The sequence below is a fragment of the Oncorhynchus mykiss genome, chromosome 6 (assembly GCF_057628025.1).
Source record: "Oncorhynchus mykiss isolate SJ-2025 chromosome 6, ASM5762802v1, whole genome shotgun sequence".
NCBI classification, from domain to species: Eukaryota; Metazoa; Chordata; class Actinopteri; order Salmoniformes; family Salmonidae; genus Oncorhynchus; species Oncorhynchus mykiss.
This window is the reverse complement of record NC_143027.1, coordinates 34051949-34069510: the sequence shown is the minus strand read 5'-3', so window position 1 is coordinate 34069510 and position 17562 is coordinate 34051949. Positions and strand designations below refer to the sequence as shown.

Here is a 17562-nt window from a genome sequence, read left to right as displayed (position 1 = left end):
AAATAGATGGGAAGATGGATGGAGCCAAATACAGGACCATTCTGGAAGAAAACCTGATGGAGTCTGCAAAAGACCTGAGACTGGGACGGAGATTTGTCTTCCAACAAGACAATGATCCAAAACATAAAGCAAAATCTACAATGGAATGGTTCAAAAATAAACATATCCAGGTGTTAGAATGGCCAAGTTAAAGTCCAGACCTGAATCCAATCGACAATCTGTAGAAAGAACTGAAAACTGCTGTTCACAAATGCTCTCCATCCAACCTCACTGAGCTCAAGCTGTTTTGCAAGGAGGAATGGGAAAAAAATGTCAGTCTCTCGATGTGCAAAACTGATAGAGACATACCCCAAGCGACTTACAGCTGTAATCGCAGCAAAAGGTGGCGCTACAAAGTATTAACTTAAGGGGGCTGAATAATTTTGCACGCCCAATTTTTCAGTTTTTGATTTGTTAAAAAAGTTTGAAATATCCAATAAATGTCGTTCCACTTCATGATTGTGTCCCACTTGTTGTTGATTCTTCACAAAAAAATACAGTTTTATATCTTTATGTTTGAAGCCTGAAATGTGGCAAAAGGTCGCAAAGTTCAAGGGGGCCGAATACTTTCGCAAGGCACTGTACTTCACACATTGACCAATCCAAAACCTGAAGATGGATGAGAAGGCAAGGGGGAGAAGAGGGGCGCAGTCAACACTGCTGGCAGACACAAGAGAGAAGGGGGAGGTAGAAGAATGGAGGATGGGGGAAGAGGGTTGGTGCAGAGGAGGTAGAATAAGGGTAAGGAAAGGCTAAGGACAGAAGGAAGCTCAGGGCTAGTTTCCCGGAACTAGATTAAAGCTACTCCTGGACTAAAAAGCTCTGGAGACTGGAGAGGAGGCTTAGTCTGTCATTTTTAAAGCAGAGGGATGGGTGAGGGTGTTGATGGAAAGGTATTAGTCTGAGGCCTTGTGTCTCATGGGGGTGAGACAGTGGGTGAGGGTGAGACAGTGGGTGAGACAGTGGGTGAGGGTGAGACAGTGGGCGAGACAGTGGGTGAGGGTGAGACAGTGGGTGAGGGTGAGACAGTGGGTGGGGGTGAGACAGTGGGTGAGGGTGAGACAATGGGTGAGACAGTGGGTGAGGGTGAGACAGTGGGTGAGGGTGAGACAGTGGGTGAGGGTGAGACAGTGGGTGAGGGTGAGACAGTGAAAGATGACATGAGGGGTGAGTGGAGTTGACATGACGCCAGAAATAACACCACCTCCTGACTAACAAACTTAACTCCCTGCTTCTATCCTGCTCTCCTTCTCTCTCCTCACGCTTCCTTCTCCTCCTTCCCATCTCTGACCTTTTATCCCTCTACCTTCTTTCTCTCCTCCTTTGTCTATCCCTCACTCTCCCCCGTAATTTCCCCTGTCTACTCTGCTTTACTTTTGACCCTATCTGCCCCTCCCCAATGCCCTGTCTTTACCCTTCTCAATGCCCTGTCTTTACCCTTCTCAATGCCCTGTCTTTACCCTTCTCAATGCCCTGTCTTTACCCTTCTCAATTCCCTGTCTTTACCCATCTCAATGCCCTGTCTTTACCCTTCTCAATGCCCTGTCTTTACCCTTCTCAATGCCCTGTCTTTACCCTTCTCAATGCCCTGTCTTTACCCTTCTCAATGCCCTGTCTTTACCCTTCTCAATGCCCTGTCTTTACCCTTCTCAATGCCCTGTCTTTACCCTTCTCAATGCCCTGTCTTTACCCTTCTCAATGCCCTGTCTTTACCCTTCTCAATGCCCTGTCTTTACCCTTCTCAATGCCCTGTCTTTACCCTTCTCAATGCCCTGTCTTTACCCTTCTCAATGCCCTGTCTTTACCCTTCTCAATGCCCTGTCTTTATCCTTCCCAATGCCGTCTTTATCCTTTATCCTTGCTCTCCTCCCTCGTCCCCTACCCCCTTCTCTGTTTGTAATCGACAGCATGTACTGTATGAGTACATACATCTGGGTTGTGTCCCGAATTGCACCATATTCACTTTTTAGTGCAGTACTTTTGACCAGGGCCTATAGAGCTCTGATCAAAAGTATTCCACTATAGAGGGAATAGGGTGCCATTTTGAACTCATTCTGGGTCTTCCAGGCCCATCCCAGTATCAGGTCTTTCCACAGTCCTGGATTCCCTCTGACCTTTTGATGATCCAGTCTAGGGTAAAGAGAAGGTGACTGTGCAGATACTGTTGCCTCAGGTCAAGTCTTGGGCTCTGGAACCAGGACCAGACCACTGTCTTTCTGTAAACTCAGCTTTAGGTCCAACCCTGCTTCCCAGCCCCAGCCACAGCCTCAGTGACCCCCGTGGAGCTTTTGATTCAGTGGACAAAGGGCCCAGGTTCTAAAATACTCTACATAGTACAGTGCCTTCTGTACTACTCTAGTCTAGATGGCCTCATGGCCACACTCAGGAAATTCATAGTAAATAATCAATCTCTCTCCCTCCCCTCTTTCTCACCCTCTCTCACTCTCTCTTTCTCTCTCTCTCTCAGTAGATGACACAGTCCTGGACCATGTAAGGGAGCTGAAGGAGCAATCTGCAGTGTTTCTACCGGAGAGAGCGACGGGGAGAGTGAGGGAAGAGGAGGAGCGAGGAATGGGCATGGGGAAGAATATCACCTCTAAGTCGATGGAGGGAGAAGGGGCGAAGTATGAGGAGGAGAACAAACACAGAGCAGACTTCTACCCCATTCCGGTACAGTATACTTGTGTGCGTGTGTATGTATTTCTGTCTGTATGCATGCATCTGTGTGTGTGTCTGCTTGCACAGGGGGATTTAGGCAGTTAAGGGTCATCAAGCTGACACACTAACAGAGGATTGATTTGTAATGACAGGGTTAGGCCACCATACACACAGACCTGTCATTAGGATCACTTAACACTCTTCAAGGTCACACACAAACACACATGTCGTGACAGTTTTTTTTGTTCTGGCCATTCCCTCTTGGCTGCAGCACAGTCCCCTCATGGGCGTCACACAAGTCAGCTAGAACGAGGGTTTCCGAGCCACAAACAGATGGACGGACGCATGTGATACTGAGAAACCCCAACACAAAGCCTGTTCTGTTTTTGATTCCATCAGAGATTTACAACCATAGTGCCTTAACGTATTCACATGTTCTTGTGTTACAGTCTGAATTAAAAATGTATTTAAAAAAAAAATAATAATTCTCACCCATCTACCCCATGAAGAGAACGTGTTTTTATAAATGTAAATTTGCTAATTTATTGAATATTCACACACTTGAGTCAATACATGTTGGAATCACCTTTGGCAGCAATTACAGCTGTGAGTCTTTCTTGGTAAGTCTCGAAGAGGTTTGCACACCTGGATTGTACAATACAGTGCATTCTGAAGGTATTCAGACCCCTAGACTTTTCCCACATTTTGTTACGTTACAGCCTTATTCTCAAATTGATGAAATCTTTTTCTTCTTCTAATCAATCTACACAAAAGACGCTATAACGACAAAGCAAAAACAGGTTTTTAGAAATGTTTGCAAATGTATGCAAATAAAAAATCTTTACTCAGTGCCTTGTTGAAGCACCTTTGGCAGTGTGTGCTTAGTGTCGTTGTCTTGTTGGAAGGTACACCTTTGCCCAAATCTGAGGTCCTGAGTGCTCTGGAGCAGGTTTTCATCAACGATCTCTCTGTACTTTGCTCTGTTCATCTTTCAATCGATCCTGACTGGTCTCCCACTCCCTGCCGCTGAAGTAATCCCCACAGTATGATGCTGCCACCACCATGCTTTACCGTAGGGATGGTGCCAGGTTTCCTCCAGACGTGACGCTTGGCATTCAGGCCAAAGAGTTCAATCTTGGTTTCATCAGACCAGAGAATCTTGTTTCTCATGGTCTGAGAGTCCTTTAGGTGCCTACAAGTGGCCTGTCATGTGCCTTTTACTTGATGACTGGCTTTTGTCTGGCCACTCTACCGTAAGGTTCTGATTGGTGGAGTGCTGCAGAGATGATTGTCCTTCTGGAAGATTCTCCCATCTCCACAGAGGAACTCTGGAGCTCTGACAGTGCCCTTCTCCCCCGATTGCTCAGTTTGGTCGGGCAGCCAGCTCTAGGAAGAGTCTTGGGTGGTTCTAAACTTTGTCCATTTAAGAATGATGCAAGCCACTGTGTTCTTGGGGACCTTCAATGCTGCAGACATTCTTTCGTACCCTTCCCCAGATCTGTGCCTCGACACAATCCTATCTTGGAGCTCTACGGACAATTCCTTCGATCTCATGGCTTGGTTTTTGCTTGGACGTCAACTGTGGGACCAAATCATGCCCAATAAATTGAATTTACTACAGGTGGACTCCAAGTTGTAGAAACATCTCAAGGATGATCAATGGAAACAAGATTCACCTGAGCTCAATTTTGAGTCTCACAGTAAAGGGTCTGAATACTTATGTAAATAAGGTATTTCAGTTTATTTATTTTTTATATAAATATGCAAAAAATGTAAAACATGTTTTTGCTTTGTCGATATGGGTATTGTGTGTAGATTGAGGATTTTGTTTTATTTATCAATTTTAAAATAAGGCTGTAACGTAACAAATTGTGGAAAAAGTCAAGGGGTCTGAATACTTTCCCAATGCACTGTATTTGCACATTATTCTTTTTAAAATTCTTCAAGCTCTGTCAAGTTTATTGTTGATCAATACTAGACTGACATTTTCAAGTCTTGCCATAGATTTAAGTCAAAACTGTAACTAGGCAACTCTGGAACATTCAATGTCATCTTGGTAAGCAACTCCAGTGTATATTTGGCCTTGTATTTTAGGCTATTGTCCTGCTGAAAGGTGCATTTGTCTCAGTGTCTATTGGAAAGCAGACTGAACCAGGTTTTCCTCTGGGATTTTGCCTGTGCTTAGGTCTACTCCGTTTATTTTTATCCTAAAAGAACTCCCTAGTGCATGCCAATGACAAGCATACCTATAACATGATGCAGCCACCACCACGCTTGAAAATATGAAGAGTGGTACTCAGTGATGTTGTGTTGGATTTGGGGTTGAATCTGTGTTTGAAATTCACTGCTCGACTGAGGGACTTTACAGATAATTGTATGTGTGGGGTACAGAAATGAGGTAGTCATTCAAAAACCATGTTAAACACTATCCACACAGAGTCCATGCAACTTATTATGTGACTTATTAAGCAACATTTTTACTCCTGAACTTATTTTGGCTTGCCATAACAAATGGGCTGAATGTTTATTAACTCAAGACATTTCAGCTTTTCATTTTTAATTAGTTTATTAACATTTCTAAAAACACAATTCCACTTTGACATGATGGGGTATTGTGTGTCGGTCAGTGACACAAAATCTCAATTGAATCCATTTTACAACAGGCTGTAACACAACAAAATGTGGGAAAAGTCAAAGGGTGTGAATACTGTCTGAATGCACTGTTTTATTATAAGTATCCAATTCACATGCTCCTCTCTGCTGTTACTGAATGGCTGAATGGGACAGAGGTGGACAAAGGGACACAGTGGCTATTCTCAATGACCTGTACAGCAATAGTCCCACCTCCCTCCCTTATGTCATTTTTTTTCTTCTTAATCCTCACCTCGCTCTCCCCTCCATAGCTCTCTCCCTGCATGCCTTCCCCAAGGTTACTAGTTTTGTGATGTTCTGGGACATTAGTTAATGTCCATTAATACAAATGACAGACAGACAGAAAAACCAAACAAAAACAGACTGTGTAATGTATAATCTTTCATTTAGGATCCATTGTCTAGAACCTAATATTCAGTTCATTCTAAGGTCTCTCATCTGTTGTCTGCTCTGCCAGAAGTGATCTTTACAAGCTAGTGAAAAATGGGCAGTAGGATCAAATATAATGTGTCCCCAGGCAAGGTTCTCTATCTCTCTCTCTCACACACACACACACACACACACACACACAGTTTAATGCCGATGACATTTGAGTCAGAACGAAAGTCATTTGTTATTTTTCATGCCTGACAGACGAGATGCAAAGACGCATCCTCAAAGTGTGTGTGTTCGTGACCTTCATCTATAATTTGCTAACCAAGTCACAGACAGAGAACACAACCATCAAACAGGATACAACACACACCCTGGATCCTTAGAGCATATGTGTGTCTGTCAGTGTGAAGAATAGACCAGTGCATGTACTAATGAAGGAACTAATTTACTTATGGCCCTCTTTTCCCCTGGTTCCTTTTTATTAAGCTGAGCTGCAAAGGCCCCCAAAGCAACACTGAGGCTGTCCTTGTGTGTTAGGTCCAATAGTTTTGTTAACCTTACCCAAGCATTATCAATGTCCTTGCTTTGCTTTCCTTGAAATGTACTCTCACTTGCAGATCCACACACACACACTTGTGCGTACGCAAGTGTGTTAGTTGTGTTACTTTTAACCCTTCCTTGGTTAAATAAAAAAATAAAGTGTGTGTGTGTGTGTGTGTGTGTGTGTGTGTGAACTGTTTGCAAAACACTTAAGGGGGCGTTTTTGCTCTGCCAAAACAGACGGTATCACTGCAAATGCACAGTGTATGAGCATAACACTTAATTCAAAAGTTTGGAATGCAACAAACCCACCATAGCACTTTCTATTATATGTATTGTAAACATGCATTATTATATGTTCTGCATGATACGATCTCTACCGCTCCTCCTTCATTGACATGTTGTAAACCTGCTGTTGAAGGGTCTGAAATACATGTTTTTGGGAGTAAGACAGTGATAATGACATTGTTTGTGTATGTACTGTCCTGTAGATGGATAGAGTATTGCCATGTATCTGTCTGTGCTGTACTGTAGGTGGTGGTTAACGGAGTGGGACAGGCCGCTGGAGAGCAGGACACTGAAGACACTGAGCTGATGGCCGTCTACACTGAAGAGAACCAGGGAGGAGAGAAAGTACAAGGCGCACGCACACTTCAAACTCCTAACTCTCCCTTCTCATCTCACTAATCGCCCTACATCCTCTGTTTATCCTTACCTTCCTCCCCCTCTCTCCCCTAGCTTGCTCTTTTGATCATCCCCTCCTCTCCCTGTCACTGTGACTCTGCACTTTTCCCCTCGCGTGAGAACAAGACAAGAGACAGAGAGAGAGGTCACAGAAGCAGGAAGAATTTCTCATCGGTGTCTGTTTGAATCTCTCTTTCTTATTCTCTCTCTCCCTCTACGTTTCTAAATCCTTCCCTCCCTAGTCTTTCTTCATTACGAAACTCTCTTGCTGAATCTTTTAGTTTCTCTCTTTCATTCTGAATTCCCCGCTCCCCACTCCTCCCCCTCTGTCTCTGTCTGGACATGTGGCTGTGACCTCATCAGCCTGTGACTATGGGCCCTGGTCGAAAGTAGTGAACTAAATAGGGAATAGGCCATTTGGGCCTATAATTCATCCTACCAAATGTGACTCATGTCAGTAACTAATGCTTTAATGACAGCCCCTAGAGTGGTTGGGTTCAGGTTTTACCTCCCTCGGGCACACACACTTACAAAGAGATTGCTACCTGTAACACTAAACTACACTTAGACAAACACTTAGTCTTAACCCTTTACTCCAGAGACCATATAGCCTGTGGTGTTTTTGAGGTTGTACATCTATAGTTCTCACCATTTTGTTTGTGTGTAGAGTTCCATGTCGGAGACTTTGGACAGTGCAGACAGTATGGACGCCAGGAGAATGGACATGATCTACACCATTGAAGACACTCCTCCCTGGTACCTGTGTATATTCCTGGGCTTACAGGTGAGACGCATGCAAGCACACACACACACACACACAAACACATCCCCCTTGGTTCCTCTGGGTTACCTTTTTAAAGGGGTATTGTGCGATTCTGGCAATGAAGCCGTTTTTGAATGTCAGATGAACTTGTTGATACCATTTGTATGTCTCGGTGTACAGTATGAAGGAAGTTAGAGGTAGTTTCGCGAGCCAATGCGAGCTAGTATTCGGGCAATGACAGGAAGTCTACATAGCGTACCTGTAGACTTCCAGTCATTGCGCTAATTAGCATTGGCTCGCGAAGCTATCTCTAACTACCTCCAACTAGTCAGTTAAGAACACATTCTTATTTACAATGACGGCCTACCTCGGCCAAACCCTCCCCTAACCCGGCCTATGCTGGGCCAATTGTGCACCTCCTTATGGGACTCCCGATCACTGCCGGTTGTGATTTAGCCTGAGATCGAATCCGGGTCTTTAGTGAAGCCTCTAGCACTGCTACTACACGCAGAGACAAACATGGTATCCACAAGTTCATTTGACTCTGGGTCTGTAGAAAAACGTCTTACAGATGTCTGATCTTAACTTGATCAGTCTTTTGTTGCAGAGAATTTTCCTGAAGGTTCAGGAAATTAAAATGAGTCTTGTGATTGGCTAAAAAATTAGCAGTTCTCTTTCTCTCCATTCGAGGGCAGTCGAGTCATTGGGATCAGGGCTCGCTATCTTAAAATAATGTTCTCGCTCGCTCATGCTATAGGCTTAGGTTGTATTACTGCAACACTTAAATGTGCAAGAATGTATCTGAGATGCAGCCATACACATCAACAACCGTCATTTTACATAGCTTAATAACGCATTGTAGTTATTGGTCTCTACTAGGCTATGATATACAAGTGTCTAAACGAGGAAAGGCTTTATTTCTATTGTACAGAATGCTTGTAAAATAGATCAATTGCCCTTAGTCTGTTAAAAATTGACCAAATTGTTTCGATGACAATGCCAACCAGAGGGCGAACATATCTTTAAAGACTTTGGCTGCAAGCAGGCCTAAAGGCAGAGAGGAAGAGGCAAAGTGAGAAGGCTCACTCTCGGCAAAATAAGCCCAATGCGTTTCTATGGGCTTAATATGCAGATCTAAGCTTGTTGCCTGCCTTTGGGACGACCCCCATTGGGCAAAGACATGAGCATCTTGTCATTATCTACAGATCTCTGACTAAGGTAATAGAGGTGACCAATAATGCTTGCAATTGAGATCAGCTGTGTGGGTGAATTTAGCGCATATTGATGGTTTAACGAGACCTCAGTTGGCAATAATTTAGTGCCATCGATGGTTGCAATAAGCCCCTTGTTATTTTATTATATTCCTATAGGCTACCCATTAGCTTATTCAGTCACAGATAATCTACTGTTTGTGTTTCCCTGGCTAAATTGAGGATTGACAGATGTAGGCCTACAGTACTGTAGAACGATGAACTTTCCTCCAGTGTGGATGCTCGCCCATGTTTTATAGTTAGGCTATGTATAATTTGCAGAGGTGGGTAGAGTACTTAAGTAAAAGTACCGCTAATTTCAGCCTTAAGAAACTACTGAAGTAAGAGTAAAAATAGTATCTGGTCAGAAAACTACTTAAGTACTAGTTACAAATTTTGTTTGGTAATTTTTTACACCTGTTGGTAAACTGTGAAAGCGAAACAAAAGGATAACAACTTAGTGCAATTTATTTATTATTAAAGCCTGACAGCATCATCTTGCAGATGTCCCCCAGCACAGATACTCTCCAATGAAAACTGACATTAAACAAAGTCCGTAGGCTGTACAGTTTCAATGTTGACTTAATATCTTTCAATGTGCACAATTTCATAAAGCTATATGGTACTCGAGACATTGGAACTATTTTACAATTTCAATACCATTAATGAAGAGACATTGGAACTATTTTACAATTTCAATACCATTAATGAAGAGACATTGGAACTATTTTACAATTTCAATACCATTAATGAAGAGACATTGGAACTATTTTACAATTTCAATACCATTAATGAAGAGACATTGGAACTATTTTACAATTTCAATACCATTAATGAAGAGACATTGGAACTATTTTACAATTTCAATACCATTAATGAACTTTTATTTCACAATATAATTTCAAGTGTATGTGATGGTAAATGCATACTAAAAATATTTACAGCAAGTGTGATGTTTAATTTTTCACTCAGAATGAACAGGTTAGTGTTACAACAGTCAAACAATCAGTCCTGAAATGTCACTATCAATCATGTTACTAGTATGCAAATCAGACACATTTCACCATGGACTTAAATTGACGTAAAAAAATTATAGATTTTAGCTAATCCTAACCCTTTTCCTAACCTTAATCTACTCTAACCTGCTACGTTAATTCTCCTAACCTGCTTCGAAAAGTCAATTTTTGATTAACTGTATCTCTTCTAGAGAACCGGATTGACACTCCCTCCTTCTCTTCTGAACATCCTTTCCACTTTGAAGAGCATGTTCTTTTCTTAGCTGGCCCATTCTCCTCACCCTCGGTTGTGCCGCTACAAGCTGTAAATAAAGACACACACAAAAAAAAGTGATTTCTAGTCTGGCACAAAAAGCTTACTGAGATGATACACTGACTGTATGACAGAGGTGCTTATAGGCCCTGTCACAAAAACTGAATGACATTTAGACAGAGAGAGAGAGAGAGAGAGAGAGCAATGCATGGGAGGATGCTGCAGTTGATCTAGCTAACGTCAGCTAGTTACATGGTTGACACTACAGTTAGCTAGCTTAGACAGCGTATCAGCGTAGTTTCAACCTAATGTGATAGCTAGTTAGCTATTGCCACACACATCTGAGTACTCTATTCACTCTTTTTGCCAATAACAAAGTGACTAGTTGGGAAACGAAGATCGTATGAGGAGCTTAAAACAGGAGATTCATCTTTTTCTGTCAAATTCTGGGTTAGCCAAAACTAGCTAGTTAGCTACCTAGGCATTTCATTTGCACTTGTCCTCAACTCAATTTCAGCAGCAGAATTATATCTTAGAAATACTTATCTTACTCCAGAAATATATAATATTGCAAACGCAGAAGGTAATTAAAGTGCAATTTACCTCGCATCTGGATAAGAACCCAAGAACAAATATATGAAGAGCTGTGGTCGAGATTGAACTGCGTTTGACGGACGACTTTTGAGAGTCAATGGATTTAAGAGTTTTGATGACAAGCTATTTTGAATACATTTCCTTGGTCAAGGGGTTATGAAGTGTTCATACATGTAAAAGGGAACCAATAGTTTGATTCAATGTACATTTAATTTAATTCGCTACATTTGGTTATTATTATATAATAATATAAATCTATGTAACAAAGTGATTTGGTCAAATATAATGGAGTAAAAAGTAAGTTACTTCCTTCAGAAATTGCTTGAGTAAGAGTACTACTAGTTCCTCAAAATATATCAAGGGCAGTAGTGGGCCGGATTCGAATCCATGCCTACTCTGGCGTATGTGTGCCATTGTCAGCAGCTGTACACACTGGACCACAAAGACACTGAGATTAACCATGAATTTAGTTAGCCTATTGCTTGCCCCACCTGCCCTGAATGACGTGTCGCCACTGGTTTTTATGCAGTTGACTGTCTGATTATATGTGTAATATGCAAATAATGCCATGTTGACTCTCTATGTAATATGCAAATAATGACAACTGCCTTGTGTCCTCAGAGATATTCTATTACCCATGCTGCAACTGAATAACATGGCTTCCTCTCCTTGTCTCCTCTCCTTTATCTGCACTGATGTGAAATACTTGGAGAGGTGAAAGGCAATGCCTGATCGGGATCCTCCCTATTGCTTTAACCTGTCCTTTGTTACCAGTGCAGATGAACAAGAGGAGACAAGAAGTGGAAGCCACTTCAGACAATGTTCAGATGCAGCCATGCCCAGATCAAAAAATGCCATCTCACTGCTTATTCAAGTGTCCTCCTATTTCCCCTTCTATAACCCATATGATGTAACACAGTCTCCCCACTTCTGATGTAACTAAGCCCCTCCCCTTCACACTGATGCTTATGAAACATACTCTTATGAAAGTTGTTGCACGTGCACACACACACACACACTTTCACAATTTAACCCTCTCTTCTCTCACTCTAGCACTACCTGACATGTTTCAGTGGTACCATTGCGGTGCCATTCCTGCTAGCTGAAGCCATGTGTGTAGGGTTTGACCAGTGGGCTACCAGTCAGCTCATAGGAACTATCTTCTTCTGTGTGGGAATCACCACCCTGCTACAGACGACACTGGGCTGCAGGTACACACACACACACACACACACACAGTGATGGGTTTAGGGCATATGCAGGCACCAAGGGAAACTGTAGGCCAGTGTTGTGGCTACAGGCCTATGTCCATAATACTCTAGAATACTCTGCTATTGATCTTCTCTCCTGCACTTTCCCCTTTACTGCTTGTAAAATGTTTTACATCCCTCTCTCTTTCTCTAGTGTTCTCTCCATCTCCTCTCTCTCCTTATACCCTCTGCCTCTCACCCCCTACTCTCTCCTCTGTCCTCGCTCTCCCTCCTCTCTCTCTCCTTATACCCTCTGCCTCTCACCCCCTACTCTCTCCTCTGTCCTCGCTCTCCCTCCTCTCTCTCTCCTTATACCCTCTGCCTCTCACCCCCTACTCTCTCCTCTGTCCTCGCTCTCCCTCCTCTCTCTCTCTCCTTATACCCTCTGCCTCTCACCCCCTACTCTCTCCTCTGTCCTCGCTCTCCCTCCTCTCTCTCTCTCCTTCTACCCTCTGCCTCTCACCCCCTACTTTCTCCTCTGTCCTCGCTCTCCCTCCTCTCTCTCTCTCCTTCTACCCTCTGCCTCTCACCCCCTACTCTCTCCTCTGTCCTCGCTCTCCCTCCTCTCTCTCTCCTTATACCCTCTGCCTCTCACCCCCTACTCTCTCCTCTGTCCTCGCTCTCCCTCCTCTCTCTCTCCTTATACCCTCTGCCTCTCACCCCCTACTCTCTCCTCTGTCCTCGCTCTCCCTCCTCTCTCTCTCCTTATACCCTCTGCCTCTCACCCCCTACTCTCTCCTCTGTCCTCGCTCTCCCTCCTCTCTCTCTCCTTATACCCTCTGCCTCTCACCCCCTACTCTCTCCTCTGTCCTCGCTCTCCCTCCTCTCTCTCTCCTTATACCCTCTGCCTCTCACCCCTACTCTCTCCTCTGTCCTCGCTCTCCCTCCTCTCTCTCTAAGTACCATGTTGGCATAATAGACAGTGAAGAGATTGTGAAAATACCCTCTCTCCTCTGTCCTCGCTCTCCCTCCTCTCTCTCTCCTTATACCCTCTGCCTCTCACCCCCTACTCTCTCCTCTGTCCTCGCTCTTCCTCCTCTCTCTCTCCTTATACCCTCTGCCTCTCACCCCCTACTCTCTCCTCTGTCCTCGCTCTCCCTCCTCTCTCTCTCCTTATACCCTCTGCCTCTCACCCCCTACTCTCTCCTCTGTCCTCGCTCTCCCTCCTCTCTCTCTCCTTATACCCTCTGCCTCTCACCCCTACTCTCTCCTCTGTCCTCGCTCTCCCTCCTCTCTCTCTAAGTACCATGTTGGCATAATAGACAGTGAAGAGATTGTGAAAAGTCACTCCTCCATCCTTTCTCTTCCTCTGTTCCTCCTTCATTCCTCTTTATCCCTCTATCATTCGTGTGTGTGTGTGTGTGTGTGTGTGTGTGTGTCAAATCAAATCTTATTGATCACATACACATTTAGCAGGTGTTATTGCGGGTGTAGCAAAATGTGTGTGTGCATGTAACTCAACAGTTTCTGAAAGCACATGAGCCAGAAGTTGTACTGTTGGTAACTGGCATGGAGTGGGTTAGCACCAGGGCAGGAAAGTGTGGGTGGGTGTATTTGGCCAACAGTAGAGCTGCATCCCCCTCTTCCCAGACTGACCATTAAACTTGAAATGTTCTGAGTGTCCGGGGGTTCCTCCAAACTGGCACCATATTCTGACGGCTCTGGTCAAACGTAGTGCACTATGATATAGGGAGCCATTTGGGTTGTCGGCCTGAGTATGTAATGAATGTTTGGTGTCAACAGTAAACCAGACTGTGGGAGAAGATATCCTTAGCTTTACATTCTACACAATGTGGTTAGCGTTAGGGATATGTTTAGGGCTACATGGTGAGGAGCATTGACTGAATGGACAAACAAGCACTCCTTTTTATTTCTTTCTCTCTCTCTTCCACCTCTCCCTCTACAGGAAACACTCTATCCTTTTCTTTTTCTCTCCTTTTCGTTCCCTCTTTCTTTTTCAGTTCTTCCTCTCCTCACTGTGGTTAGAGGTTCAAATTTGACTCCGTGAGTCAGTGTGACCTGAGATGCCCTTCTGTTCTCTCCTCTCTGTCTCTCCCTCCCCTTGCCCACTCTCTCGCTCACTCTAGAAATACGATATCCTTTAGAAATACCACAGCCAGGTTTCATCATTGTTGCCATGGTTATTATCGCTACCACACGTGAATGTGTTGCTAGATGCCATGTCACGTCATGGTAATCTGTTTGTAATTGTGTTTGCACGTCTCAGTCTCATGGCCAAGACACAGCAGCACTGACAGGAAATCACTGGACACACATACTGGACACACACACTGGACACACACACACGCACACACAGAAGGTACTCCGCTAGTCTCATGGCCTTGAGCGATTCCTGTGTGAAACGAGAGAATTAAGCAGTATTTTACTGTTTCAGCGGCTACAGTGTCTAATAGTCAGGCTACAGCCTTGAAAAGAACTGCACATACACTCTCAGACCAGTGGTATGGCAGACCTCTGTCTGCCTGGCTCTCACACACTCCTCTCAGCTCAAGGAGAAACCAGGCGTTCAGCCACATAGGACTGCTGTGAAAAATGGGTTGATGTAATTTAAGCTGTGTCCAACTGAACCCTTCAACCGAAGAACCATAAATGTGGGCCAAAGAGCTCTATTTTCATGTCATCTGACCATAGCACCGCCTGGAGTTTGATAAACGCCATTGGCACTTGGATTGGAACCGGTTCTACGGTCAGATAACATTAAAACATAGCTATAAGGCCATGCACACCAGTGGTGGGTTTGTCGTTGGAAAAAAAAGAATATGCAGAAAACTACCTCATACTTATGGTAAAATATAATTTACATTTTGAGCATGCAATATAGCACAGTATTTATTTTAGTATTTTTTTGCTCATCTTTATCAAGGGTATCAATAGTTATGGACCTGACTCTCCTGTCCTTAGTCCTGCAGTTAGGACTGATCACACAGAGAAGCATACACAGCACTTGCATACACAGAGGATTAACCTATACATAGCAGTTGTGCACCATAGAGGGCTGCGATTTCCGACAGATAACTTAGCGATAAATCTTTTTTGTTGTCCCGCAGATTGTTTGGAAAAAGTTGTCTTTCTGCTTCATAAGTGTTAGCCTACCTCTTGTAATAAAAGCACATTTGCTGCTGCATTCACACAATCAGAATTCGCTGCTTCTAGTTAAGTTGCCTGTCTAGAAATCAGAGTAGGGAGCACCAACTAAAAGTGTTAACCATCTACCAAGACAACTGGGGAACTTGGCCAGCCACTCTTAAATAGCACGTGGGTAAGCAAAGGTGAAAGACCTTCCCACTAACGAGATGGCAACCAGCACAGGTGTAACACATAAGGAGGTGACACGAATCGGTGTGCCCTATGCACTAACGAGCTACATGTGCTAAAGTCCAACCTAAAACAAAAACTGTAACAACATAGAAGTAAAGTTGTGTTTGCAAAGTATTTCAAGAAACTGGAAAACATATCAAGCAAGTATTTTTATGTTCCACAAGTATTATCAGAGTAACTGTTTTGTACAGATAATTATCAGACTCAAGTTACAAATGCTGGTAAACACTCAAATATATTTTGTTTACATTTTTTCACAAAAGTAATGCCCTGGGCCTTTACTAATCCTGTATTAGCAGACCGATATAGACATATTCAGCGCCAGCAATCAACATGTTTTTCTACATGTAACAATGTGCAGGGCTCTAGCTGTGCCACTAGAAATTCTGGTTCGAGTCCAGGTTCTGTCGCAGCCGGTTGCGACCGGGAGACGCATGAGGCAGCGCATAATTGTCCCAGCGTCGTCCGGGTTATGGAGGGTTTGGCTGGCATGGATATTCTTGTCCCATCGCGCACTAGCGACTCCTGTGGCGGGCCGGGTGCAATGCACGCTGACACGGTAGCCAGGTGTTTCCTCCGACTCGTTGGTGCGACTGGCTTCCGGGTTAAGCGGGCCTTGTGTCAAGAAGCAGTGCGATTTGGCTGGGTTGTGTTTCAGAGGACGCATGGCTCTCGACCTTCCCCTCTCCCGAGTCCGTACGGGAGTTGCAGCGATGGGACAAGACTGTAACTACCAATTGGGGAGAAAAAGGGCTAATTAAAAAAATATATATATATATATATATATATATATATAACAATGTGGAGGGCTCCGCATTGACATGACTAGTTGACGGTAGGTGGGGGCGTGAAATCCTGTATAAACACAAACTCACTTCCTTTACAACTTCCTTCACCACAGATTAGCGAAGCGAAAAAAGTATGTTTACTCTGACTTCTGCGAAGTCCGCCTCACAGTAAATGCTGTATGGCCACAGCAGACGTTGGAGTGACCATGTATAGCCTATAAGTCGCTTTGGATAAAAGCGTCTCATAAAATGCCATTTATTTTATTGTTATTATTATATTCATAGAGTGGGCTATATAGCCTATGCATAGGTGGAGAAGCACTGGGCAATTATCTTTCCAAGGAAATGTACTAAATAAATATGATTAGGCTATAGTTTACTACATTGACATAAATATTGATAAATACCTAGACATAAATATTGATCACCCGTATTGTCTCCGTCTGAACATCGTCCCACTCCTATAAAACATAGCTCAAGAGAATATGCAAGTCTCTCCAACTCTGCTATATTAAAACTACGTCTAGCCTATTGGCTGATATATCTGGGTAATACCGATAGTCTAATATAATGGTTCACGTGAGATTCAGTGTTAATTTATGTATTTCTTAGATTATATTTGCCCATTTTGATATTGCCTATGCGCCTAAAATTGCAGTACTGCGTTTGGTTTCGCGACCAATTCTTTTTGTAGTGGGAGTCGGCGGGTGCGGTATGAAAGCTGCGGGAGCGGTATAAATAAATCCATCCCGCGCAGACCTCTAATGCCCCGATCAGTTAAAAAAAAAAAACTTCTGTGCCATGTAATTAACATTATCACAGGCTGCGAGAATTCAAAGAAGCATTTGAGAAGTTGTTAGTAAGAGCTGTTCTCTGCTTCATTGTATATCTCTCACAACACAATCTGTAGCCAACTGATCAAACGTCAATATGACGTCCATCTTTTCACTAATGACTGTCATTTCTGTGTCACAAATCACAGCTATCTGTGTCACCTCTGCAACGTGGAGAGGGCGGGAGTGGAGGGGAGGAGGGGGGGGCAGCTGAGGTTGAGGGCTGAAGAGATGGATAAGAGGCGACAAAGGCATGAGGGGAGGGCGGAAGGGAGGCAAAGAGAAATGGAGAGTGAGTGGTGAGGAGTGCTAGTGGCTGTGTTTGATGAGTCACAGTGTCCAGTGAGGTCAGATCAGTGAGCACACACACTGTTCTAGGAAAGGTGACTCGTTTGTGTGTGTGCTGACATGTGCCCCTACCAGTGTATTTCTAAAGTGTTTCTGTCTGAGTGTAGCGCTGATGTGTGTGTGTGTTTGCGTGTCAGTGTGTGCACAGCTGGTCCCACCTGGGGACAACATGTGACCCTC

The 17562-nt window shown here is 43.8% G+C and overlaps 1 protein-coding gene across 8 annotated transcripts in view; it reads left to right on the top strand.

The window, feature by feature from the left end:
- The window catches only part of LOC110525827 (solute carrier family 23 member 2), an 85474-nt gene that overhangs the window by 45122 nt on the left and 22790 nt on the right, over window positions 1-17562 (top strand). For 2 of the 8 annotated variants that reach the window (XM_021606271.3, XM_036979964.2), the window contains 4 exons: window positions 2507-2709; window positions 6799-6897; window positions 7616-7732; window positions 11878-12035. In XM_021606271.3, the coding sequence (XP_021461946.1) occupies window positions 2611-2709; window positions 6799-6897; window positions 7616-7732; window positions 11878-12035 (473 nt within the window). In that variant the 5' untranslated portion in view covers window positions 2507-2610. Of the gene's footprint in view, window positions 1-2506; window positions 2725-6798; window positions 6898-7615; window positions 7733-11877; window positions 12036-17562 lie in introns of all 8 variants that reach the window. The other 6 variants (XM_021606272.3, XM_090237717.1, XM_090237715.1 and 3 more) reach the window with 3 other exon arrangements.